Here is a 27,933-nt window from a genome sequence, read left to right on the forward strand (position 1 = left end):
GTGACAGGATGTTAGTCTACAGGTTATGATCCTAAAAGAGTGTGTGTATCTGTATTTGTAGTTGACTCTGGAGAAGGCCTCAGACCTGGAGGATTTTGGCTTCAGTGTTTCTGATGGTCTGTTGGATCGTGGCGTCTACGTTAACAACATCCGACCAGGAGGCCCAGCGGAGAGGGGCGGCCTCCGAGCCTATGACCGAATACTACAGGTACAAAAACTAGAGCCTGAGGGAAATGTCATTAGTTTTGCAGGTAAACCAAAGTACCAGACTGGTTACTGTTGTGCATCTTCAATTTCCACCCACCGTTGGTAGCTCATGTGCCAAAATTTTAAGCTTGCTGATTGGATGTAGTAGTTGTTGAGGTATTTCCGTCCTGACCAGAGTGGTGGACCGACTGGCACCTGTTGCTTTGCCATTTTTGGCCACCACATGTCACTACATTTCCAAAAATCTCTCTGTCAAGATTGACCTTATACTTTTTCTGTACCCTAGATTAACCACGTGCGGACCAGGGACTTTGACTGCTGCCTCGTCGTCCCTCTGATAGCAGAGTCTCCGAATCGCTTGGATCTCGTCATCAGTCGAAACCCCACCTCTTCCTCTTTGCTAGCCAATCACACTGATGGCACCGCCAACATCAGCCACTCCCCTCAGCCAACTGGCAGTGACCTGGGACCATCAGAGCTTTCTATTGGCCAGGTAGAGGATGGTGGTCCAATCAAGTGGAGCCAACCTGGAGATGGGCTGGGGGCAAGTATTGGGGTGGGGCAGGTGAATAATAGCTCATTATAGCAGACAAAAACTTGGTCAAACTGGATTACACTGGTTCTAACCAGACTGGAATAGAGAGGTCAACGAGGGAAACACTACAACAAAGTTGAATCAGACTGGTTTAGACCCATCCAAACTGGTTCAGAGTGGACCACCCCCCACCCCCCACCCCCATGGTGCTACAAACACCCTCTGGATGAACTTTGACCATTGACCACTAAAGTTTGACCCTTGAACTGCTAAAGCAGCCTGAAAGCACACTGATGGACTGGAGCAACTCCTCACCTTTTCACCTGAACCAGTTCTGCAAACTGGTACTATGGTGTCACTGGAACCAGAACTATGACTACTGATACTACTGGAACCACAGCCAGAGCGACTGGTCTTATTGGTTCAAGATCAATGGGTACTAGTTCTACTAGCCCAGAGCCACAGCCACTGGTTCTACTAAAGTCAGAGCCACAGCCAGTGCTTTTTCTGGTCTAAGATCAATAGTTATTGGTTCTACAAGCAGAGGAGTAGGACCACAGGCCACTTTGGGTTCTGGTCTTAGTGGTTACAAAACCATGGCTAGTGGTCCTACTGAACCCAGAATCACAGCTAATGGCTTACTTGTCCAAGACACATGGATTTCAGGCTTGGTGATAACAGAATCATGGCTACTGGTACCACCAAAGCCAGAGCCACAGCCAGTGGTCTTACCTGTTCCAAGATGTGGTTCTGGATCATGGTCTCAGGGTCACAGAGCCATAGGTCCTGGCCCTACTGAGGCCAGAGCGACAGCCAATGGTCTTACTGATCCAAGACATGGTTCTTGCTCATGGACTTGGTGGTCACATAACCATACTAAGCTAGAGCCATGACTGCTGCTTCTGCTAGTTCAGAACCATGGCTCCTGGCTTTGTCTGGTCTTATTAGAATCAGAACTATGGCTTGTGGTCATACTGGCCAAGAAACACAGCAGCACAAAGACTGATAGGATTCCAGTCCAAAATCCAGAACCTGCTGATGGACAGGCAGGTTGCCATGGAGAATAGGCATGCTCCGATCAGGGTGATTAGGGCTGATTACATTGGGATCGTCCAAACCAGTGCTGATCACTGACTGGTTTCTGTTCTTGAACTTTCTTACAGGAAGCTGCTGCATGAGAAACCCTTTAAAACTGATTTATGTCAGTCTTACCTGTCATATTCTTCAAGTTGGAATCACTGGTCCAAAATATTAGTATATTATGCTGCTACTTGCTTCAAAAACAATAGGCAACTCCTCAAGCCCCATGAACAAAAAAGGTTGACCAATCCAGTCCATCAGGTCTTTTGACAATGGAGGCCAGGATATGCTTAAAATAGTTTGTACCAAGTGGTGTCCTACTAAAGGCAAAAGTATATATAGCTTTTCAAAATGGTCACACTCCAGCATTGTTCCCTGCAACACGAGACAATCTGAGAAGTATTTTGTTCGAGGCATACTGCTGCCCTGCATTTGATTTATCTTGCACAGCTGATAGCTGGAGGTATGGATCCCACCAGGGTTTTGGGACAGAAGCACTGTGATTAGGCCAGAAGGTTTGGCTTAAAGATTATTAAAGTTAAGTACAAGTGTTGAGATGGTTAAGTATAAGCATGAATTGGAAAATGTTTAACTTTTAAGTCAGCGGTGGTTGGTACAAGGCAGGGTTTAGTGTAAGTCAGGTTAGGATAATAATCTAGAAGGGTGGGATCCTGTAGCATCGAGTATTGGTAACTGTCAGGCACCAACAGGCATCAAACATCTTGTCAGATCTGCTTCTCAACCACTGGGTCCAAGATTAAAGTGCTCAGAAAACATGAAATTTTGAACATCTACATTTCCATGAGAACTGGGCCAGGACCTATATCTATGGATCATATCATATTGAGTCTAGTGTTAAAAAATATTAAATGAATGCAGTCATATTGATGAGGACCTGGCAGCCATGATGGATTTTGGAGCAAAAAATATATTAAATTCTTTTTAATTTTTATTGGAAAATCAAATGATTTCCAATAATTATCAGCTGGTACTGATCGGAGCATCCCTGATCAAATGGACAGAGAGACAGAGGGTTTACTGTTAAGATTTTAGTTCTGTGCCATGAACAAACTGCAGATTGGAAAAGTAATAATCATGTAGACAATAATGATGATGATGATGATGACACTGAGCAGTTCAATAAGAATCTTTTTCTACTGTTTACACCTGTTGGACTGGCCACACTGTGTTGTATGTATGTGTGCGTGTCTGTGTGTGTATGTGTGTGTGTGTGTTACATGTGTGCGTTAAACACAAGGCCAGTTAAGCCCCTCCCACCTTGTCTTTGCCCCCCACCCTCCTTTCAACCAATAGGCAGCCAGGATAAGAGACCGACAGCAATTCTGAGAGATTCAGCTGATTGGCTGGAACCAATCAGAAAAACAAACACTTCCTTGCCTGTCCCTGATTGGTTCTCCTCAACACACAAACAAACCAATCAGCTCCCAGGAAGAAGCCAAGCATGCCCCCACCCCGACTCCCCCAACGCCCCCCCCCACCCCAGTAACAGTGATCTATTATGCTAATCGATCTGTGTGTTTTTTGATTGACTGTTGTCAGTTTTCTCTGTTTGTTTGTTTCCATGGCGACTGAACCTGAAAAGATGTAAAATAGATATAAAAATGGTTCAGCTGCATTGCTGTTCACACTGAACCCTGAAAACCTTCACCTCATAACCACGAAAACGACAACGTTTCACGAGAAAAAAATCCTGTTCGAACAGGAAACCTGTGACAGTAAATACCTGTGTGTGTGTGTGTGAGGGAGAGAGAGAGAGAGAGAGAGAGAGTGTGTGTGTGTGTTTACTTTGGAGTGATGTTAGCATCTTCTTGCTCTCACCTCAGTCTGAACTCACTATTTTACTGGCCAATCAGAACCCTCCCTCAGCAGCAACGGCCAGTAGAGACCCTCCTTGACCTGAACTGACCAATAGCTGCTCTGCAACAGGTTCAGTACTTTGGGTACCAGAGCTATGTGGATAGCTATGATTGGCGGTTTTGTGTGTGGATAGTTGTGATTGGCGGTTTGTGCGTGGATTGCTGTGACTGGCGGTTTGTGCGTGGATAGTTGTGATTGGCGGTTTGTGCGTGGATTGCTGTGACTGGCTGTTCTACTCCATCCCAGACTTTGTTAACTATAATGTTTTGAATATGAAGCACAGTGCTAGCATATGGCTAGGATGTGGCTAGTAGACACTGAACACAGGGATAGCATTAGTCTAATGTGGCTACCATAGGGTCAATACAAATTTAGCACAAGGCTAATACTAGCTGTGTTTTTCACCTTACTATCTGGTAAACATATCAAGTGTTGGGTTAGTATGTGGTAACACAGCTAATGTATGGTTAGCATGCAGTTAACACAAGGGTAACATTGAACCAACATATTAGCATATGGTTAGCCAAGGGCCAACACTGCGATAACACATAGAGTGTGTGGTTAGCACACACCTAGCACAAGGTTAATATAGGCTAGCACACAGCTAACACAGGGTTAATACCTGGCTAACATAGTGTATGGTAAGTACACACTTAGAACACAGCTAATGCAGGGTTAAACCTAGTGAATTTAACTAGTAAGCAATTAGGACACAGCTAATGCAGTGCTAACATGTGGCTAACACAGCTAGTATATAGTTAGCGCTTACCCAAAACATGGCTAACACAGGGCTAACACATTGTAAACATAGCCAGTAGTTTAACATGTGGATACAGCAGGACCAACACCTGTCTAACTCAGTTGGATCTTAGCACGGGGTTAACATCTGTTTAACTTAGTGGGGTAAAACATCTAGTCTTTGTCTAGCACACTGCAACATAGGGCTAACAGCTGGTATACATGGCTAATATTTCACATAGAACACAGCTAACATGTGGATTACACCCTGCTAACACAGCTGCGTTGTTAGCCTTGGCTACCTCGGCTAGTCTTTGTCTAGCGCACTGCTAATACAGGGCTAACACCTGGCTAAAACATGGTAAACAACTAATTTCTAGTTATTAAACTGTTAACACAGGCCTAACACAGCTAGTCAGTGTTGAGCAACAACCTGGAATGAGGCTAAGATATGGCTAACACAAGGTAAACATAGGTGACATTTAATTAGCAGTTGGCTAACATGTAGTTAACACAGCTAGTATTTAGTTAGCATACAGGCAACATTCACCATCTTAGCAGGAACATTACACAAACATTGGGTTTAAGACCCAACCAGTTACCATAGCAACAGCCGCACCAAGCCAAGACAAACTGTTCCACCAATGGGAAGAAGCCACAGAGCTGAGGGGCGTGGCTTCAGGAGGGTTTGACAAGTGAGATCTAAAGCCATACACACTGTGTTAGTGCGCAGGAATTAACTGTGTGTGTGTATGTGTTAGAGTCTGTGTGCGTGTGCATTAGAGTGTGTGTGTCTTGTGTGTGCGTGTGTAACATTGCAGGGATTTGCACTCTAGTGATTCACCTCAGCAAGACGTCCACCCACACACATGCACACACACTCGCGCACACACACACATACACACACCTACAAACACACACACATGCATTGCACTGCCATTTGAAATAGTGGGTCAGATTAGTTTCCATGTAGCTTCACCAACCAACCAAACTGTATTTTTCTTTAAAGGAACAGGGATGTTGTAAAGTATTTTTGTACAAATTTAATACTTTGGTAGCATGACGTTCCTGGTGTTTGTCCTGTCGGGCTCCACTGCTCTCCTCCACCCCACCCTCCCCACCCCCCCTTTGTATGGACGACTACTGAGCAACAATAAAGATGAAGACCTGCTGGGACGACTGGACTCCATGTGTCATCTCACACAAAACACATACATATTTGTTCTTAAAATTAACACACTTTAATCAATTTTTATATCGAATCTTCCACATAAAAAGTGATTAATGTGTGATCATACAGTATATTTATATATAAACTTCACTGAGAATTAAGTTAGTACTTTCACAAATAGAACATAGCCCATAAAACCTTTTTAAAATCTGTTCATAATTCCAAAATATGTATCATAAATAAAATGTATAGATCATATTTAAAAATATATTTCTTACTGAGTTTACGGTATGGTTTATTTAACAATATATATTTATTGAATAAATAATATCAAAAAGTAGAATTTCTTATTTGAATTATTTGAAAATAATTTAATATAGAGTAGAATTTATTACAGTGTGATTAATTAGTATAATTTATATATAATGTTATATAAATTATATAAACAATATACATAAATAATACAAAAAGTGTAATTTATTGTTGCATACATTTTTAGGTATTTCTTTATCAAAGTATAGCATTATGTTAATGTAATTTATGACCAAAATGTATGAAAAACTAATTAAAAATCATTATAAAATCATCATATTTAACAAGATATAATTCATTACTGAATATAATTTAAAATAGTATAATCTGCTATAGCATAACTTTTTATCCCACCCCCCACCCCACCCCCGCGTTAAAACCGGAAGTGACGTTTCCGCTCGGCACGATCTCCTTCCTGCCTGCTCGGTGAGTCGGTGTTGGATTAGTCCGTTCTATTCTACGTTGTGTTGTCCCTGTTAGCATCTGGTGTTCGTCGTAGTCGGAGCCGTCTCTGCAAGTACTCATCACCGCACAACCGGAGGAAACATTCAGCCTCATCTCCGCTGGACACATAAACACCGAGCCCGGCAGGAAACATGTCTACCGCCCTGGAGAGCTACATTAACCGTATCTTGCCGCCGCTAGCTGCTTAACATGCTAACCGCCCGTTTGAATGAATGGATAAATGCTACACAGTTTAGCATCCAAGCTAGGAGAGATATTTTGTTTAGATACAAACAAACTTACAGCGGTGTAACTTCACAGTTTAACAGCACCGGAATGTAGTCAAGAATTATTTGTACGTTAAAGTAGAACAGTTGGTTATTTTAATGCAAGTTTTATAAGTTAATTTAATGTTTTGTGCAGAAAATGTTGTTTCTTTAACTATGACTCAGGCACCGTGGCCATCGTCACCTCAGACGGCAGGATGATTGTGGTGAGTTTCTTATTAATACTGTATTGATTTAACTGAATAAGTGTTAACATTTCATGATGAATATTTTGTTAAGTAACAGACTATCAATAGACGATAGTCTTGCTGCCAATCGCTGAACAGTTTTTAGTGTTTTCTTCTACAAAATTTATTAAAATGTTTTGGTTCCAGTAATAATCATGAAACCTAACGTCACTGAAAAAAGTATTGTGAGTTTTACATTAGCCTCATTCATTCTGTGGATCCTGGAGTTCTGACAGACATGTTGAACTCATTAATAGTGTTTAATGTATATGCCAGTAGTTGTGGATGAAGATCAGTATGAATATTGTTTTGTGTATGTGTGTGTTCAGGGCACTCTGAAGGGCTTCGATCAGACCATCAACCTGATCCTGGATGAGAGTCATGAGCGGGTCTTCAGCTCCAGTCAGGGAGTGGAGCAGGTGGTGCTGGGACTCTACATTGTGCGAGGAGACAATGTGTGAGTCACAGATATTATTCAGCTGTGTGGAGCTTAACAAACAAACACAACGTTTTTTACAAATGTCCTCAGTCTGGTCTGCAATTACAAAACGCCATCAACATGTATTTTGTTTTCCAAACACAAAACAAGTACTCAATATATTTTTAATACATCATGCTTCAGTAAGAAATGTCTTACAAATACAAAAGTAATATCTCACAACCTACAGCACAGTCTACTGGGATTGTGCTGAATATTTCCTCACAACTGTCTGGGATAGTTGTGTGAGTCAGTTCAGCAGAGTAGATTGAACACTGTGGCCATTGATGGCAGAATCCCTGTCAACTCAGTTGCTGTTTGGATTTCATTGCATAAAAACCTTTCCTTTATAGTTTTGCTGATATTTTCAAAGGATCCTTCTTCAGTGACCCTGAAACCTAAACCTAAACTTACTTGCAGGAAGAGTGAGCCCAGCCCTGAATTAAGTTTTAAAAACAGACATTTATCGACCAAAGCGTATTACACAGAGGCTCTGAAGCTGAAATGAGCACCAACCTGTGGATGAGATGCCACAGATCCATTTTACCCATTTAAAAACCTGCCTTGGAGGGCATTAACATTAGGTTTAAGTTTCGTGACGTCCAGTTGGGGGATGTCTATGTGAGACCCGTTCTCACTGACTGGAAATGTTCAGTGTAGTTTAGGCAGGCAGAGCCTGCAGCAGAGAAATGTCATCACCACTGACTGATTCAGATGTTCACGTTCACACATTCAGCTCCTCTGGGTAACGTCAGGTGTGAAAGCTGCTGAGAAGATTCAGGATGATTTAAAACAGTAGGTGATGTGTTGAGCCAGGTTCAACCCATAAAGGCTGGATGCAGAGGACAGATAGATAAAGAGGACAGATAAAAAATATAATTAATAAATCTTGTGATGCGATCAGTTTATTGATTAATGGCTGCTTGTGTTTCAGGGCGGTGATCGGTGAGATCGACGAGGAGACTGACTCCACTCTGGATTTAGGAAACATCAGGGCCGAACCGCTTAACTCTGTTGTCCACTGACCCTCCGACCTCTTGACCTCTGACCTCCTGTGCGCTGTCCTGGTCGCCATCTCCATGGTAACAGGACGAGGACGACAGCGCGACTCAGGCTGTGTCTGATATCACTCCCTCGTTCACTCGTTCAGTCCTCCCTGACGTTCACAGCAGTTAATACAGATTCATCATCATCAGTTTGTGTTGTCACACAACTGTTAAATTCACACAAACACACACACACAAACAACAACAACAGAGGGGTACATATAAACAGGAAATGATGTCAGACCCAGCATCTGTTGTGTGGATGATGTTACAGGAGTCTGTTTGATCTGGATCAGCTGAGACCTTCAATCTGTGACATGGACTGAACCAATTTAAAATAAACCACTGATCCAGATCCCTGTGTCCCTAACAGGCTCCTGTAGTGATGACTTCCTGTTTGGATTTTTTTTTTATATATAAATAAGGAAGTGAACTGTTAAAAAAGTTGTTAGTTAAACTTTTTTATGCTTATGAGTCTTTTTGTCAGCTTGTGATTGTTTAATAAAGTTTCATTTGTCATATTCTGACTAAACCTCTTTGTTTACTGAGCTGAAACATCATCGTTCAAATTTTTATTTTATTGATCAGACTCCAAACTTCCAACAACAAAATAAAAGCCTCAAGTTTTAAGTCTGAAATTATTAAATTTGATCTTATTAACTTTGTTAAACTAGAAAATGAGGTGAAAAAAACAAAGTACCATCAGGATGAATTACCTTTATTATACTGAAGTACAATCAGACATATTTAAGTCACAAGGCTTCTCTAAAGTTTGTTTTAAAATGAGGCAAAATAAGGACTTTACAAGTCTTTACTGTCCTCAGTATTAACAGTGAATCCTTCCACAGTTCACTGGCAGTTATGACATGAGAATTTATTTTTATATCACAGTTCAGGCTGTAAACATTCATATGTAGAAATTACCTGAAAAAACTTTACAAAACAAATGAGTTTCCTCTGTAAAAGTGATACAAACTGTTTGAAAATAACATTTCTTTCCTTTTACACAGACAATAATTAATAACAACACTGCAACAACATTATTTCTTCATTTCCATTTGTATTTATTTATGTTGGATGTGTTGGTGTTACACTGCAGCTAAAAATCTGTTGGTGCCAGTTTTCATTTTAACAGCAAGAGTAAAGTTGAGTAACTAAGTACATTTACTAAAATACTGTGATTATGTAGGAATAAATAGAGAGCATATTAAAATGTGTGTTACTAAGGCAGCAGTAGTTCCTTCACCAGAGTGTGTTGTTGGGTTGATCCCAGATTCAGAGCGTTCTGCAGTCGACTCTCCTGGTCTGGAGTCGGAGCTGGATCCTCGTAATGAAGCCGCAACCAGGAGACGCCTGAACACAAAGTCATCATCATCATCATCATCATCATCATCTTTTTTTCCCTCATCTTCATCATGAGTTCTCACCTCTCTCGACCCTCTGACCCAGAGACACCAGCAGCTCCGCCCCCACACTGTGATTGACAGGTTCTCCGGCCTTCGATCGTCCCGCCCCCAGTTTATGAAGAACTTCAGCGAGAATCAGACCGTCTACACCCAGGAACACACCTGCGGGGTGTAATAATGTAAATGTAAAAAAAAAAGATAAAAGGTTTATATATGTTGATTACTATACTATCTGTCTGAAGAAATGCCAGAGCCTCTGTACTTTGATAAATGAACTGTTCTTATCTTGTGTTTTTGTTTTGTTTTGTTTTTACCATCTGCAGGAGTCTTCAGTTCAATCTGGTGCTCAGCTTTCCTCAGGACGCTGTAGTTATCTGTGTGGGTGGAGCACAGGGACTGAGCATCCTTCTCTTTCACACCTTGAGCCTCCATCATGGCCTGGAACTTGGACAGAGCTGCTCCACCAATCACTGCCTCAGAAATCTTCTTCTTCCCTTCTGATAGGTCGGAAACTGAGCCAGTCATCATTAGCAGCATACCGCCTACAGACACACAAACAATGGTACATTATATCTGTAAAACCCTGCCGTACGGAGGACGTCTTATGGTGATAGGTTGTTTTTTTTTACAGGTTGTGGGAATTAAAATTCATTAAAAGACAGGCTGAATTGGTTATTATCACTTCCTGTTGTCAGTGTAACCATGGATGTAGAAACAACAATCACTGGATGAGTTTGATACTGAAGGAAACTTAAAAACATGATTATTCTTAGGCAACTTCTGCAGCTCCAAGAAGCAATTTTCATATCCATTGAACTACCCACTGGTTCTGTGTATTTTTCCTGGAAATGCTCCCCTCTCCCAGGTTTCCTGAAGTACCCGCTGCATTCACTTGGTGAGGCCGCTGTTTCCTTAATCACAGGTAACAGGTGGTTGTTGTTCTGGGTCACGTTTTGACTCATTAGCTTCGAAAAGTCCGGTTATATTCTGGAGATTTAAACTGCAGTGAAGTGAAGATACTGTGTGAGGTGGGAGGAACAGGTGTGGTCAAAGCTACAGGTAAAGATAGTTCATATAGTGTGGCAGCTTATCATCCACAGCTGCAGGGACACGAACAGTGACACGCGGCTCATTGAGGAGCCGAAGCGTCTGACTGCAGAGATTTCTGTGAAAAACCAGAGTAACAGCTAAATAATATCTGAACACACAGATATAATACACATATTTTTGAATTGGGTGTGACTTAAGCTATCTGAGGGTGGCATTATCTCTGATCTCCATCGCAAATAAACGTCCATAAACCTGCTTTGAAATCACAGAAAAAAAGACGCTCCGGAACCTGCCCGAGAATCATCATGTTTATACATTTTCTTCAGTATCTGAATAATTCAGTGATAGTTGTCTGAACATCCAATGATACATAACAAAGAAGAACTGCTAATAGCAGATTCGGCTTACTTATTTTTCCAAATAGGTAAATACATAAGTGATAAAAATGGGGCTGAAGTTCTAACCAACAACTTAACTCATGAACCAGCCATAGTGTGTTTGTTATGGATGAAACAAACAGTCAGATAAATGTCAGCTGGTCAAACTGCATCAGCATTTATCAGTATATGTATTACTGTTGTTGTGTTTTGTCTCCTTGCTTTAGATGTCTGTCAGTTTGTGCAGGAATGCACCTGAGTCAGTCTGTACTCTGCAGAGATTGGAAAATCAATTCACAACTATTTTAGGGCTGCAGCTAACTTTTATTTAAAGAAATTCACTGTTAATGGCAGTGACTGTATAGTCTGCAGCCATTTTGATTAAGTCATTTTTCCAAGTTAAGATGTAACTGTAAACTGAATATTCTTTTGAATATTTTTCAGACTGTTGCATGGACAAAACAGGACATCTGAAGACATCAGCTTGGACTCGAGGAAACTGTGGTAGGCTGGATTTCTCATATTTGATGTGTTATGGTCTTGAATTTTGTCTCAGGTGTCATTTACACTGGGACCACCACTTTTTGAAATGGTTAGTTTTGCCCCCATGCGTCCACATATATTTAAGGATAGCTGCTGGTCAAACATGACAGTGGTGTTTCTCAGGATCTTTGATGGTTTGAAAGATGAAGAGGAGATTTTGATGTTGACATTGTGACAAAGAGGTTGATTGGTTGAGATGGAGGTTCATTTAAAGGTTCATGGGCCATGGATCCTGGATATTGGATATTGGCAAACTGAGATGCTGGTGCTTTCTACAGTAGATGTGATATTGGTATTGGTGAACTGACATGTTGTTGCAGCTGTGAATGTGATGCTCATGGATGAGGGATACTTGTTTGGTTGACTGTGTGTTAATGCTGAGAATTTTTTTTATTGCTTACTCAGTTCTAGCCTGAGACTTTGTCCCTTTGATACAACGTTATGCAATTTTCTTGCCGCTTGAAGTATCTACTGTGGGTTCAGGCCTATCTCCACATTACATTGTGTTGAAAAGCATTTAAAATACATCCTCAACACTTTTAAACACAAAGTGACACCCTGAGTTTTGATGTCAGAATTTTACAGATTCTATTGGAGCAACTTGATTTTTTGACCTGGCTTGAATTTTTTAGATCAGAATTTGTTGGAATTTGATCCACATGAACATAGCTAGTAGTTTGGTTACTTGTATCTTCCGTATGAATTTGTAAAGCTTAAAAAACAAAACAAAACAGAAACACAAACAAAACAAAGAACAACAATAAACTAAAATACGAAACAAGAATGAAATAAAACTAAATAACACTTTTAAAAAATGTGTAACCTGAAATTACCTAAGGGAAACGTCAACAACAGAAATCCAAACCACATAAATTCTCATAAATGGAGATATTTCAGAGTCTTGGGTCTAAGCTTTGGGGTATTATTATTCTCTTTCTCCAGTGTTTTGTTGTCTCTTATGACCAAATGTCTTTAAAATCAAAATTGTAACTGTCAGGAGTATTTCAGTGCACAGAGTAATGTACTGCATGTACCGAGCGTAGTAACCAGCTCCATCAGGTCTTCGGGTCCGTTTCCCTTCAGCGTCTCCAGAGACTCAATCACCTCCAGACTGTTGCCCACACATCGACCAATTGTACCGTCCATACAGCTGAGGACTGCACCCGTACGCATCCCCAGTCCATTTCCAGCGCTCACCTGAAATAATAATGAATCATTATTCAACAACGTGTATTTGTCTTGAACTTCTATCAGCTCTTTACAGAAACAATACAAGATATTTAGTCATTCATAAACTAATAACGTACCAATGACTGTGCTAGTTCTTTAGCACTCTCCAGATCTTTATACAGTGCAGCTTTTCCAAACTTCACATCCAGCACCAGAGCAGACAGAGACTCAGCACCTTTCTTTGAAATAATAGATCCTGAAAAATACAACAATCACTTAAATTCAAAACATGAATTGGCAGAGCTGCTCTATAATAGTGTTAGGTGACATCCAGTACCAGTGATGAGTGGTAGGCTGTCCACAGTGCTGGTGGCGTCCCGCAGAGCGTACAGGACTCGGTCTGCTGGAACCAGTGTCTCTGTCTGACCCACAATACAACAACCCACCGAGTCCAGGATCCTCTGAATCTGCAGTCAGTACATATAAATAAATAATCATTTAATATCACTGACTTTGGTGTGTAAATACAGAGAGAGATGAGCTTAAAGAACTTTCCAAGTACTAAAAGATTGGTGTTTTTCTTTACTGGATTTTTGGTCGGAGACTTCCTGAGTTACAAAAAGATTTGGGAACGTTAGCTAGAAGAAAAGTATATTTATATTTCTTGAAGTACATTATCGGAAATTGTGGTATGAGTTTGGCTTGGTGTCAAAAAATTTCCAGTGATACCCAGTATGTTTGTACAGTCAAATAGTAAAAGAAACAGTTTGTAAATTAATGTTTTGCTGACCTGTGCTGCTGATTGGTGGATGTTGAATCCTGGTATTGACTCCAGTTTATCCAGAGTTCCTCCTGTATGGGCTAGGCCCCGCCCACTGATCATAGGCACCTGTCAAACACACCTGAGGTTACAGCGTCATGGATATTTAACCAAGAGTCCTCTTTTTGTTAAAACGTTTTATATATTCCAAGTTGTTTTTCTAAAGCTTGAGGTTTTTCTTATTCACTTTAACACAGTTTTCTGTGAGTGCCATCTATTGGCCATGACAGGAACTGCAGCTTAAGATAATAGCATTCAGCTTCAGTGGAACTAGAAATTTTCTTGTTATAAGTTTTATCCTGAGTCTTAATTTCGACATGTGTTTATCTTTAAGAACAACAGATGCTTAACTCTGATTTATTATCTATTATTTATTGATCTCTGTAGTCCCTCATCAATAGATTATAGATTTTAAAGTTAGAAGTGTCTACCTTACAGCCACAGGCAGCTAGCGCAGGTGCTAACACCAGGCTGACTTTATCTCCCACTCCACCTGTCGAGTGTTTGTCAACCACTCGCCCTGCCCACTCCTTCGGCCATGACATCACTTCCCCTGATGACATCATCTCTCTGGTCAGGGTCTCGGTCTCCATGACGTTCATCCCCTTCTGCCAGATAGCCATCAGCATCGCCCCTGAACAGACAGGGAGACGTAAAAATGCTGCTGATAAAGTTAGGGTCAGTTTGAATGTGAGTCGGCAGGTTTGTACCTGTCTGGCAGTCCTGGATGGTTTTGTTTGTAACAGCCTGGATGAAAGTTTTGATCTCTTCATCAGTCAGCGCCCCTCCATCCCTCTTCGTCTTGATCAGATCTGGAATTGACATGGTGGCCTAGAAAAAAAACAGAAAGCAGGCCATGAATCTGATCCGAGCTGCAGCGATTAGTCGATTAATTGGTTAGTCGATCGACTGAAAGATAACTGGCAAAATTTAAAGAATCAATTAATCATTTAAGTCATTCAGACATATTCTGATTCCAGCCTCACAGGTTGGAATATTTTCTGTTTTTCACAATTTTCTACAGTAACCTGAATACCTTTGGGTTTTCAAACAAAATCATTAATCTCTTATAAGTGTTTATCAATATTTTGACATGTCAGACCAGCGATTAATTGAGAAAATAATTGTTAGAATAATTGATAATGAGACTAATACTAATACTCTAAAGCTTCTCTGTGATCAGATAAAAGTACTGATAATTAGAGATACAGTGAAGTTGAAGAAGGACGTATATGCACACTGGACTAAAGCTCCCAAAATTTTTACCGTAAACTGTAAAAATGCATCCGTTTCTTCAGCCAACATGAGTTATGAAATTCAAAATATCAGAAGCGTAAGAACAGACGCAGATAAGTAACTTTAAATCTACCAAATGATGCAGGAAAAAAAAGAAGAGACTGTGTCTAAAGATGGACTAAAGATGACAGCTCCCAAAACTGAAGCCACAACATGTGGATCAAAGTCCTTCTGCACCAAAATATTGGTTCCAGGCACAGTTTAGGACTTTATGTTCTTCCAGACTTCTTGCTGTTGTTTTTCTCTGCCTGATACTATAGTTGCAGTACCCAAGTGTTTGCTGTGCTGCAACACAATTTTGTCTGGTGAGACAATATTTACAGTACTGTGTAAATACTTTTAACATAACACTGACCTTCACAACAAAAAGTAAACTGGCTGAACAACATACTATAATTCAACCATGAACACACCCAAATATTATTATAATTATTATAGTCACTTACAAGTACACTGCACTCACTTGACTGGATTCCCTGGGGACTTCACCTGATTTGACCCATGACTACGTCAAACCCTCGTGTCTCTTTTTAACACCAACAAAAACAAGCTTCCATAGTAAAACGTAACGGTTTATCTCGTCCCTGTTAACATCGATAAAACACTCACACACTCAGAGTAGCGTACCTGGCTTGGTGTTTGCAGTCTGTTAAGTGCCAGTGACCCTGCAGCTCACCATAAAGAAATCACAGGTCGAGTCTATCTGCCAATGGGAGAGCAGGGAGGAGGAGGTGAGATTCAGCAGAGCCAATTAGGTTTCAGCTCTGGTTTACTCAGAGACAAAAAAAAAAAAAAAAAATCAGTTTAACTTCTCAGTCAAGTTGAAGTTCGTGCAGCTTCTGCTGCATTTAAAGTGTGTGTGTGTGTGTGTGTGTGTGTGTGTGTGTGTGTGTGTGTGTGTGTGTGTGTACGTGTACTTCTTTTGAGTTTCAGAGTGAGGACATTTTAGAAAAGTGAGGAAATTTTGGACGGAAGGCTGTTCAAGAGTTAAAACTTTGTGAATGTAGTGGAGAGGGAGAATGGTGGATTCATCTTGAGCAAATTAAAGCAGTCTCGAACATGATTGGACATTTGCACATACAAGGAATTTGTCTTGGTATATCAGTGCTAAAGAACAGTGATAGTAAAAAAAAACACAGATATAGAGAAGTAGAAGTAAGGCTAAGGAGTAGAAAGAGCAAAAAGCAAAAACTATATTTACAAGGAACATAAATATACATAATTAAAATGTAAAGTGTAGAGTGCAAATGTTTGAAGGTGGCAGTGATTGTCCAGAGAGATGTGCATTAATGTAACACATAGGTGTGTGTATAACGTTAATGTTATGTGTAGTGGGGGGATTATAGTCTGTGACAGTCTGTGTGTGTGTGTGTGTGTGTGTGTGGTGTGTGTGTGTGTGTGTGTGTGTTGGGGGGGCTAGATCTTGTTGAGGAGCCCAGTTGCAGAGGAGAATAACCTGTTCTTTTGGCATGAGGTCTTTGTTTTAATGGACCGCAACGTCCTGCCAGAGGGGAGCGTCCTGAAGAGTTTGTGAGGATGGGAGGGATCGGCCATGATCTTTCCTGCTGGCCTCAGGGTCCTGGAGGTGCACAGGTCCTGGAGAGAAGGCAGGTTACAGCCGATCACCTTCTCAGCAGACCGGATGACACGCTGCAGTCTGCCTCTGTAATGTTTAACTGGTCCTGGCTAGTAAACATGTAGAGAGCAAGAGTAAGTTTGGTGTGGGACCATTTTGAACTAAGAAATAACAAAGCTCATTGTAAACATCGCCATGCCAGTGCTAACTTTTTTGTATCATGGTTAAAAGACTCTCAGTTGTGTTTCTGACGAGCGCCGCAGCTTTGGTTTGTGAGTTTGTTCAGTTTTGACTCAGAACCTCAAACTCTACTGTCTTAATGAGGCTGCAGATCTTTGTTGTTTTACTCTCTGTTAGTTCAATTTTAAAGCCTTTGTTTAAGAGAAGTGTTGTTGGACTATAATTTCTTCTTGGAATAAAGATTTCATTTAAGAGAAACACAACCAAAACTCAGGAACAGACTTTATACATTTTATTCCCTTCATATGAGTCAGAACAGACATGGATGAAAACTGAAACTTCACTCCTTGGGTGAGGCAAACAAGAAGAAGGTGGTTTTGGATGAGCATAATCACCCTTGGTGCCAAATTGCTGGTGTGGCCAAAAAATTTTCATCACTGCAGATCCAACTGGAATTGGAAACTTGGAACTGTGTGAAACAGTTTTTCTTCCAAACTGTTGGTATGTGCAGTTTTCATGATTTGCTTTCTTCATTTAACTTTAGAGATGATACTTTAGGTTTGTTGTTGCTGCCTCTGACTCTCTTTACATCAAGAGCTACAATCTTGGACCTGATTGTGCTATTTGTCTCGTTCTCATATGTCTCACCCTCTCTTATATTCTTCTCTATTTAACTTAAGAAAACAGTACAATATTTGAGAAATGTGCTTATTTTATTTTTCTGTCATGCTGCACCCTAGTACACAAGAGTAAGATCATTTTTGTTTAACCAGAAACATCACTATATATCACTACCAAACTCCACTGACAAAAAAAGGAATTTTACAGAGCAGAACACAGGAGCTGCTGGAATACCACTGCCTCCATCTGTTAGTTTGTTTGTGTTATTGTGTGACTTAAATGATGGAAGAAGTATTCAGACTGTTTACTGAAGTTAAAGTACCACACAATAACAGATTAAGGCAGTATCCATTATTTAACTCATGGGAGAGGGAATGTGTCAACAGCTGGAGTCAATAAATGAGAGGGTTGGTTTGATTTTGGTGCTTTTTTTTTTTTTTTTTTTTGGCTAGAACTGCAAAAAATGTCCATGTCTTCCTCCTCCTGTGAAATTAAATTTGTAAACATTTAATAACTAGCACTCTCAAAGCTGACAGTACCCTGTCTTCACACCGTGTCATGTAAATGGCAATACAGATAATAAAAAATTTTTTTTTTCAAGATCCAGCTGATTACTAGCAGATTAGAGGAGGTTTGTTCTTCTGCTTTTGCACAGATTCATTCACCTTCTGTAATATGTATAGACTTATTTACTTATTTTGGATTTTACTTACACTGTGCAGTTTGGATTCTGAATTAAATGACAGTCCATATATATTATCACATTATCCTCCAGTAGGTAACTTGTGAATTGCCACACCCCATACTGGATTGGTAGATTTTGATGCACCAGGTTCTAGCAATATGTAGGATTTAAACCAGGCTCTGCACAACCTGGCACGACCATATGGCTGCAAACCTACCCACCATGCCACAAATCCCATCTCCACTCACAGCCTCTGTGTTTTTTCTGTCCTCTCTTTGAGAGGTGGAGTTCAGAAGTTACTGAGCCTCATTAGAAAAACCCTCATCCTCAGATCCTCCAACCCATTATCTTATAGCTGTTGGCCCAGAGACACTACAAGTCCCTGAACTGTATCTTAGACTTCAGGATTCACTTAGGTGAATAATGTAAAAATTGATGGAACTTCCTTTTCATTGTTAAAAGCCTTCTAAAAACTAACACTGATTACAATTATTTCGACCAATCAAATGCGGTTGTTAGGCGGAGCAGAATAGACCAATCAATCAGCGTTTTTTGCAGTGTAACCTGTGTCGTCAGTGAACGTGACTGAGAGGGGAGCAGAGCAGAGCTGAGCAGCGGAGAAATAAAGTCGAAGAAAACTGTGAAAATACAGAGAAAAATCACCGTTAGTGTCGTCGCGTTATCGCGTCATCTTGTTAGAACTGTTAGAAACTTCATTATTGAGGATGTCTGGACGCTAAAACAAACTTTTGAGGTGTTGTTGTCGAACACGAGTGAGGCTGGACGCTGAGCACAGCTGCGGCCTAAGGTAAGGCTAATGAGCTAACTGATTAACAGTAAGCATTAGCATTAGCAGCGAGGGTTAGCATTGCCAGCGAGCGTTAGCATTAGCCTTCTCTTTTACTGATATTTACTGGCCATCTTTCCATTTTCAGTCGTTTTTATCACGCGTGTAAGAGTGTGTGTATATTTCTGTGACTAAACCGTCCCTGACAGGAGCTGTGGGACTCTGACATAGAGGGATGATGACACAGTGAGCAGCTTTTGCTGGTTTGTTTCCACATCCTTGCCGTCACTTTGCAAGGACTTTGTGTTATTTTATGTCCCACCTTGGTCATTTTCAGTGAGTCTGTGGTGGTCTAGCATCTCATGATCGTTATGCAACTTTTTAAGGTCAGTTATTTGTGGCTTGGTGGCAGGTTGGTGTCATTTTGCGTCTGTATCTGGCTGTTTTGCCTCTGTTATGGTCAGCTTCTTGTATCTTTGTGGTTGTTTTGCATTTAATCGGGTTTCTGTGTTTTTCTGTGATCATTTTAGATTTTAGAGATACAGAATGAATAATCATTTTCATGCTAACGATACCGTTAAATACTGCTGTGCCTCAGTTCTTGAACAGGTTGTTGAATACTTGTAAAATGCTCTTACTGTTGTCCAAAATATCCTACTTCCGCCGAAACGTGTTCTTAATGCAGACAGGACTAAACTTATACTGTTTCTTGGTTATAGGAGTAGACCACAAAATATCCCTTCAGGGGTTACTCTTCAGGGAAGTGAAATAGAGTTAGTTAATTCTTGGAAACGCCTGAGTATTTTGTTTGATGACATGATGAAGCTCAGGCTAAAACTGAGTTTTTATTTCCGAAATCAGTTGTGTTTCTCTTGGTGTAAAAAAAAAAGTGACTCGAGACAATTTAAAAAAATCTGTGCTCAACTATGGTGATTTCTTATATATGCATACTTCTGCTCACTGTCTTTGTACACTTGGTACAGATCACAGTGCTTCCCTGAGGTTTATTACCAACTGTAAAGTGGCCACTGTGAGTTGTACTCTAGCGTAGGATTGGCCCGTTTTGTTGTCATTGGCACACTGGGGGTGTAAATCACTAGTTTCATGAGATGATATCATCTGACATCATCAGCTGAAAGTGAGTGGATGTAGGTAAGGTTTTTGTTATGTTGTTGGGTGTTGCCTGCACAGTGGCCCACAGCTGTGATATCACTCTTAAAGAGTTGTGATGAAACCAGCTGATGTCTCCACGCTTGCTTGTTAAGGGATGTTACAGTATGTAACTAAGATGTCTGATCGATGTTTTCATTTCTAATTGATGCCATGGAATTGACAATCATTGGATTGATGTAGATTGATATATTGTTACACCCCTATGGTACACATTTATGAGGCCTCCTCTCATACTGTTTATGTATCTGCATCACTCGGGGAAGTTTTGGACAATAATCTCTGCGTTCTCATTTATTTTCCTTTCTGAACAGTCTGAACAGAAAATGGAAAAAAGGCGTTTGTGTATTTTGCACCTGCGGCGTGGAACATGCTGCAAAAGGCCCTGAAGCTTAATGAATTAATATTTTTAAACACAATTAAGAATTAGGGGCAGATTCTCCAGGATGTTGCTGGTTTTAATTTACCAGACTTTGTGTTATTTTATGTCCCACCTTGGTCATTTTCAGTGAGTCTGTGGTGGTCTAGCATCTCATGATCGTTATGCAACTTTTTAAGGTCAGTTATTTGTGGCTTGGTGGCAGGTTGGTGTCATTTTGCGTCTGTATCTGGCTGTTTTGCCTCTGTTATGGTCAGCTTCTTGTATCTTTGTGGTTGTTTTGCATTTAATCGGGTTTCTGTGTTTTTCTGTGATCATTTTAGATTTTAGAGATACAGAATGAATAATCATTTTCATGCTAACGATACCGTTAAATACTGCTGTGCCTCAGTTCTTGAACAGGTTGTTGAATACTTGTAAAATGCTCTTACTGTTGTCCAAAATATCCTACTTCCGCCGAAACGTGTTCTTAATGCAGACAGGACTAAACTTATACTGTTTCTTGGTTATAGGAGTAGACCACAAAATATCCCTTCAGGGGTTACTCTTCAGGGAAGTGAAATAGAGTTAGTTAATTCTTGGAAACGCCTGAGTATTTTGTTTGATGACATGATGAAGCTCAGGCTAAAACTGAGTTTTTATTTCCGAAATCAGTTGTGTTTCTCTTGGTGTAAAAAAAAAAGTGACTCGAGACAATTTAAAAAAATCTGTGCTCAACTATGGTGATTTCTTATATATGCATACTTCTGCTCACTGTCTTTGTACACTTGGTACAGATCACAGTGCTTCCCTGAGGTTTATTACCAACTGTAAAGTGGCCACTGTGAGTTGTACTCTAGCGTAGGATTGGCCCGTTTTGTTGTCATTGGCACACTGGGGGTGTAAATCACTAGTTTCATGAGATGATATCATCTGACATCATCAGCTGAAAGTGAGTGGATGTAGGTAAGGTTTATGTTATGTTGTTGGGTGTTGCCTGCACAGTGGCCCACAGCTGTGATATCACTCTTAAGAGTTGTGATGAAACCAGCTGATGTCTCCACGCTTGCTTGTTAAGGGATGTTACAGTATGTAACTAAGATGTCTGATCGATGTTTTCATTTCTAATTGATGCCATGGAATTGACAATCATTGGATTGATGTAGATTGATATATTGTTACACCCCTATGGTACACATTTATGAGGCCTCCTCTCATACTGTTTATGTATCTGCATCACTCGGGGAAGTTTTGGACAATAATCTCTGCGTTCTCATTTATTTTCCTTTCTGAACAGTCTGAACAGAAAATGGAAAAAAGGCGTTTGTGTATTTTGCACCTGCGGCGTGGAACATGCTGCAAAAGGCCCTGAAGCTTAATGAATTAATATTTTTAAACACAATTAAGAATTAGGGGCAGATTCTCCAGGATGTTGCTGGTTTTAATTTACCAGACTTTGTGTTATTTTATGTCCCACCTTGGTCATTTTCAGTGAGTCTGTGGTGGTCTAGCATCTCATGATCGTTATGCAACTTTTTAAGGTCAGTTATTTGTGGCTTGGTGGCAGGTTGGTGTCATTTTGCGTCTGTATCTGGCTGTTTTGCCTCTGTTATGGTCAGCTTCTTGTATCTTTGTGGTTGTTTTGCATTTAATCGGGTTTCTGTGTTTTTCTGTGATCATTTTAGATTTTAGAGATACAGAATGAATAATCATTTTCATGCTAACGATACCGTTAAATACTGCTGTGCCTCAGTTCTTGAACAGGTTGTTGAATACTTGTAAAATGCTCTTACTGTTGTCCAAAATATCCTACTTCCGCCGAAACGTGTTCTTAATGCAGACAGGACTAAACTTATACTGTTTCTTGGTTATAGGAGTAGACCACAAAATATCCCTTCAGGGGTTACTCTTCAGGGAAGTGAAATAGAGTTAGTTAATTCTTGGAAACGCCTGAGTATTTTGTTTGATGACATGATGAAGCTCAGGCTAAAACTGAGTTTTTATTTCCGAAATCAGTTGTGTTTCTCTTGGTGTAAAAAAAAAAGTGACTCGAGACAATTTAAAAAAATCTGTGCTCAACTATGGTGATTTCTTATATATGCATACTTCTGCTCACTGTCTTTGTACACTTGGTACAGATCACAGTGCTTCCCTGAGGTTTATTACCAACTGTAAAGTGGCCACTGTGAGTTGTACTCTAGCGTAGGATTGGCCCGTTTTGTTGTCATTGGCACACTGGCGGTGTAAATCACTAGTTTCATGAGATGATATCATCTGACATCATCAGCTGAAAGTGAGTGGATGTAAGTAAGGTTTTTGTTATGTTGTTGGGTGTTGCCTGCACAGTGGCCCACAGCTGTGATATCACTCTTAAGAGTTGTGATGAAACCAGCTGATGTCTCCACGCTTGCTTGTTAAGGGATGTTACAGTATGTAACTAAGATGTCTGATCGATGTTTTCATTTCTAATTGATGCCATGGAATTGACAATCATTGGATTGATGTAGATTGATATATTGTTACACCCCTATGGTACACATTTATGAGGCCTCCTCTCATACTGTTTATGTATCTGCATCACTCGGGGAAGTTTTGGACAATAATCTCTGCGTTCTCATTTATTTTCCTTTCTGAACAGTCTGAACAGAAAATGGAAAAAAGGCGTTTGTGTATTTTGCACCTGCGGCGTGGAACATGCTGCAAAAGGCCCTGAAGCTTAATGAATTAATATTTTTAAACACAATTAAGAATTAGGGGCAGATTCTCCAGGATGTTGCTGGTTTTAATTTACCAGGTTACATAGCTGAAATCTTGAAATGTGGCTTCCTTGTGCTTGTCCTTGTTTTTTGAGTTTGTCCTGTGTTGTTTTGTCTGCCAGGTCTCCCTTGAAAAAGAGATTCTTATTCTCAATGTTTAGAAAATGCTCTGGTTCAGATGTAATGTTCAGTATTGATGTTTTGATAGTTTTCCTTTATTATTAAATATAGCTAATTTTACTTTCTATATATCTCTGTGTTTCTCTGTTTCAGGTGTCACCTCTTTGTCCTTGTACATTAAAGAAGCTCTTAAAGACCAGGTGCACTAAAGAGGCCTTCAGGTAATATAGAAACTCAGCACACTGACTACAAACTATATATGTTCAGTAGTTAATCCTAAACCTGAATAGTTCATCATTTGTCAAAAAAAGGACATAACTCATAAAAGTTTATTTACATAATTCTCTGTATAAGGTCAAAGGTCAAAAAAAGAAAGATTTTAAACTTTTTATTTCTTCATTGCCATTAGAAACACCATCATTTTTCTCCACTTTTTCTTTTCCAATGAAATTTAGTTCAAACACACTGGATTTTACTTTTCCATTTTTGACAGTTTGAACTTGAATACCCAGAATCCCTCTGTGCTTTTATTGTGAAGGTGTAAAAGTGTGTGATGTTTGCTGTGGTTTTTCTCCACAGGACTCAGAGTTGAAGCAGGAAACAGTTGGAGTGACAGAGAGAAGAGACGGACATGAAGATTTCCACAAGGTCAGTGTTAGTTTCTTCTTTTCAGTCTGACTCTGTCGTTATCTCAGCTGCACTTTGACTCTTTAAACCTCTGGTCTGCAACAAACAACTACTATTGAAAACATCAGGACTGGAACTGATCAATATTAATCCACAATCTCGCCGTAAAAAAAAAAAACAATAATGTAAAACTCTTAAAATGCACATTGCTGTAAAAAACAGAGAGACAGACAAGGCTACTCTAATTTAATAATTTTTAATTACTGTTAATCAGTATTTTTACCTAATTTAGCTTCAAAAATAATGAGTATTAAACTTTTTAATGTAGAAAATGTTATTAGATTATTATACTGACAGTCCTGTGTAGGGTTTTAATCTTGTCTTTGTCGTTCATGTAAATCCTCAAATGTTTCCAGTAACAATGATGTAATACAGAAAAACAACTGGTGCATTTTCTCAGCTATGCAAACTGTAACTTAAGAATATTTGGCTTTTTGCTAAAATAAAATTATTTGTATATTAGTGTTATGACTCATAATAATCCATTATGGGAAAATTAAGTCTGTTTAAAAAAAAGATTAATCATGTAACTGAAAAGTTGTTGTTCCAGATGTTTATATTTACTGTAGAGTCTTTAAGCAGCTGAAACAGTCCAGTCAAAGTCATTAAATATCAGTCAGTTTTTTAGTTAAGTTATTGATGAGGAACACGTGATAGAGTATTGATCATTTTCCTTTGCATATTTTTATCTCCTCCAGGTGTCACCACTTCATCCATGAGTCCAGAGACCAGGACCAGATCCAGCACCAAGTCCTTCAGGTAATTCAGAATCACATCATCAATCACCAGAGACTTCACTGACCTCAGCACTCAGACATTAAACAGTTTAATGGATCAGTGATCAATCTTCAGTCTGAACAGAAACACATTAATTTAATTTATTGACTTTGTTTATGTAGGAAACAAAGTTTCAAAGAAAAGGAACAATTTAAACAATATTACAACAAAATATTTAGATCCAGAATCTGAGGATAAAATGACTGTGTCTGTAAAGATGCAGTGAAGTGTTTTTATTCTCATTTAATGACCAGTTCTGTTTTGATTAATGTCATGTTTTGTTTTTCAGGTGAACTCACAGAAACCACTGGATCCACTCGAGGTGAAGGTAGGAAAATGTTTTTATTTCTATTAAAATCACATCAGGGAACTTTAAACAGTTTAATTAACTCTTAAATTTAACAGAAACAAAAACCAGATATTAGAAATTAAACAAGTAGTGATGTAGGAATGTGCTCATATTAACTTAAAATGATTATCTACTAACATTTAAGTATCAATAATAGTATGCAAATAGTAACTAATAATAGTGCTTAAATAGTCACTCAAAGTAATAGTAATAACTAACTAACTAACTAATAAGTACTATTTAAATGTACTTAAATAGTAAATAGTAACTAATACCAGCATGTAAGTAGTAACTTAAGTGGTAATGTTAATAGTATTTAAAATGATTTAAAGTAACTAATTAGAGTGTTAAAATAGTACTTAAATGTACTGACTAATACTAGTATTTAAGAAGTAACTAATAATGCATAAATAGTCACTCAAAGTAATAGTAATAACTAAGTACTATTTAAATGTACTTAAATAGTAACTAATACCAGCATGTAAGTAGTAACTTAGGTGTTTAAATTGTAATGTTAATAGTATTTAAATGATTTAGTTAAATAGTACTTAAATGTACTGACTAATACTAGTATTTAAGAAGTAACTAATAATGCATAAATAGTCACTCAAAGTAATAGTAATAACTAAGTACTATTTAAATGTACTTAAATAGTAACTAATACCAGCATGTAAGTAGTAACTTAGGTGTTTAAATTGTAATGTTAATAGTATTTAAAATGATTTAGTGTTAAAATAGTACTTAAATGTACTGACTAATACTAGTATTTAAGAAGTAACTAATAATGCATAAATAGTCACTCAAAGTAATAGTAATAACTAAGTACTATTTAAATGTACTTAAATAGTAACTAATACCAGCATGTAAGTAGTAACTTAAGTGGTAATGTTAATAGTATTTAAAATGATTTAAAGTAACTAATTAGAGTGTTAAAATAGTACTTAAATGTACTGACTAATACTAGTATTTAAAGTAACTAATAATGCATAAATAGTCACTCAAAGTAATAGTAATAACTAAGTACTATTTAAATGTACTTAAATAGTAACTAATACCAGCATGTAAGTAGTAACTTAGTGTAATGTAATAGTATTTAAAATGATTAAAGTAACTATAGAGTGTTAAATATGTAATGTTATAATAGTATTTAAGAATAATAATGCTTAAATAGTCACTCAAAGTAGTCACCTATGGTAGTGTTTTAATATTATTTAAAGGTAATAGCTAAAAATTTTAACTAGTAACTAATACTGGTAACTAATAACAGTATTTAAATGTACTGACTAAATATTATTAAGAAGTAACTAAAAATAGTGCTTAAATGGTAGCTAAAAGTAGTAACTAATACTAGCATGTAAAAAGTAACCTATGGTAGTGTTTAAATAGTAACTAACAGTAATAAGTAATAGTATTTAACGGTACTACTGAAAACTATAAATAGTAATATTTAAGCAATAACTAATTGTAGTTACTAATGGTGCTTAATATAGTAATATAGTAATTAATAGTGGTGACAGTACTAATTAATTGTAGCAGTAGTACTAATAAACATGTTGTTGTCTCTGCAGGAGGAGGAGGAGATGAAGATGAAGATGATGTCATCAGGCGTGAAGAGGTGGAGCTGATGAAAGAAAACAACAGAGTGATGAAGCTGTTGATTAAAGACACTGACAGAAAAACCTCCAGCCTGTTGATGGAAACACAACAAACACTTTGTTCAACTGGAGACACTTTGTTTCAGCCTCCCCCTGCTACATGTTTGACCACTAGGAGGCGCTGTGTTTTACTCTCTGGTTATTGTTGTTCACACATGAGGATGTTTCCAAACACCAACATGTTTCTAATTAACTGTTTATGATACAACTGTTTTATTAGCTGTATCATAAACAGTTAATTAGAAACATGTTGGTGTTTGCTAATGTCCTCATGTGTGAACAACAATAACCAGAGAATAAAACACAGCGCCTCCTAGTGGTCAAACCTCTGTCATTATCTCTGCTGCACTTTGTTTAATAATCTTGTCTGGAATAAAATAATTCAAATATTTCTTAGTCAACTTTTAATGATACTACAAATTATCTATTTTTTAATAGCAACATTATCTACTATTACTATTTCTACTTTCTATTTTTTATGTATTCTATTAACTTTTAATTACTAATAAGTTTTTAGTCACCAGTCCGCCACTACTTTAATAATATTTTTTAGTAATATAATTTATAATTTAATACAAAATTTTCTGATTAAAATTAGTAATACTAGATAATATAGTCACTACATACTGCTTTCTACTTTTGGTTTATAAGTACTATATTTAGGTGCTAGTTACATTATGTAGAACTAAGTTTTTTTAGTATTTAATACTAATTATATTCTAGTTATATTACCTATCTCTAGTATTTTTCAGGAAAAATTATCTAGTTATTAATTAAAATGAAGTTAAAAGCCAAATATTCTAAACTTGCAGGTACTAAACTAAATAAACATGGTTGAGAAATTAAACCAATTTACAAAGATCAGATTAAATTCTACACAAAACAAGCTATTAATATTTGTGATGTTTTCAGTAGTGGCTGTTTAAAGAGTCAAAGTGCAGCTGAGATAACGACAGAGTCAGACTGAAAAGAAGAAACTAACACTGACCTTGTGGAAATCTTCATGTCCGTCTCTTCTCTCTGTCACTCCAACTGTTTCCTGCTTCAACTCTGAGTCCTGTGGAGAAAAACCACATGCAAACATTACACACTTTTACACCTTCACAATAAAAGCACAGAGGGATTCTGGGTATTCAAGTTCAAACTG

At 38.5% G+C, this 27,933-nt stretch overlaps 3 protein-coding genes and 1 long non-coding RNA gene across 10 annotated transcripts in view; 3 read left to right on the forward strand and 1 right to left on the reverse strand.

The window, feature by feature from the left end:
* Positions 1–5,614, forward strand: part of grip1 (glutamate receptor interacting protein 1) — a 50,478-nt gene extending 44,864 nt beyond the window's left edge. For both annotated transcript variants that reach the window (XM_051077906.1, XM_051077907.1), the window contains 2 exons: positions 62–208; positions 494–5,614. In XM_051077906.1, the coding sequence (XP_050933863.1) occupies positions 62–208; positions 494–793 (447 nt within the window). In that variant the 3' untranslated portion in view covers positions 794–5,614. The remainder of the gene's footprint in view (positions 1–61; positions 209–493) is intronic.
* Positions 5,615–6,332: 718 nt separating this feature from the next.
* On the forward strand, positions 6,333–8,924 carry lsm8 (LSM8 homolog, U6 small nuclear RNA associated). Its single transcript, XM_018702877.2, has 4 exons — positions 6,333–6,548; positions 6,818–6,858; positions 7,209–7,336; positions 8,292–8,924. Exons 1-4 carry the CDS (start codon positions 6,518–6,520, stop codon positions 8,380–8,382), a joined length of 291 nt encoding a protein of 96 aa, XP_018558393.1. The 5' UTR covers positions 6,333–6,517; the 3' UTR covers positions 8,383–8,924.
* Positions 8,925–9,429: 505 nt separating this feature from the next.
* tymp (thymidine phosphorylase) lies at positions 9,430–15,769 on the reverse strand. 4 transcript variants are annotated; one of them, XM_018702875.2, is made up of 10 exons: positions 15,693–15,769; positions 14,480–14,600; positions 14,201–14,403; positions 13,740–13,838; positions 13,287–13,416; positions 13,087–13,205; positions 12,814–12,976; positions 10,124–10,351; positions 9,831–9,971; positions 9,430–9,756 (listed from the first exon to the last, which is right to left on the reverse strand). In XM_018702875.2, the coding sequence occupies exons 2-10, from the start codon at positions 14,592–14,594 to the stop codon at positions 9,626–9,628; spliced, it is 1,329 nt and encodes a 442-aa protein (XP_018558391.1). In that variant the 5' UTR covers positions 14,595–14,600; positions 15,693–15,769; the 3' UTR covers positions 9,430–9,625. The 4 variants fall into 4 exon arrangements, with proteins under 4 accessions (XP_018558391.1, XP_018558392.1, XP_018558390.1 ...); XM_018702876.2 differs by lacking the exon at positions 15,693–15,769 and adding an exon at positions 15,529–15,685; XM_018702874.2 differs by lacking the exon at positions 15,693–15,769 and adding an exon at positions 15,512–15,667.
* LOC108901405 (uncharacterized) lies at positions 10,367–26,841 on the forward strand. Of its 3 annotated transcripts, none has more exons than XR_007815114.1 (7): positions 10,367–10,731; positions 11,681–11,740; positions 23,472–23,539; positions 23,898–23,966; positions 24,704–24,764; positions 25,072–25,110; positions 26,703–26,841. It is a non-coding gene; the product is annotated as an uncharacterized LOC108901405 (long non-coding RNA). The 3 variants fall into 3 exon arrangements; XR_001963898.2 differs by having other exon boundaries at positions 10,370–10,868; XR_007815113.1 differs by lacking the exons at positions 10,367–10,731; positions 11,681–11,740 and adding an exon at positions 18,723–18,935.
* The last annotated feature ends 1,092 nt before the right edge of the window (positions 26,842–27,933 follow it).

This window comes from Lates calcarifer, linkage group LG18, assembly GCF_001640805.2.
Source record: "Lates calcarifer isolate ASB-BC8 linkage group LG18, TLL_Latcal_v3, whole genome shotgun sequence".
Taxonomy (NCBI): Eukaryota; Metazoa; Chordata; class Actinopteri; family Centropomidae; genus Lates; species Lates calcarifer.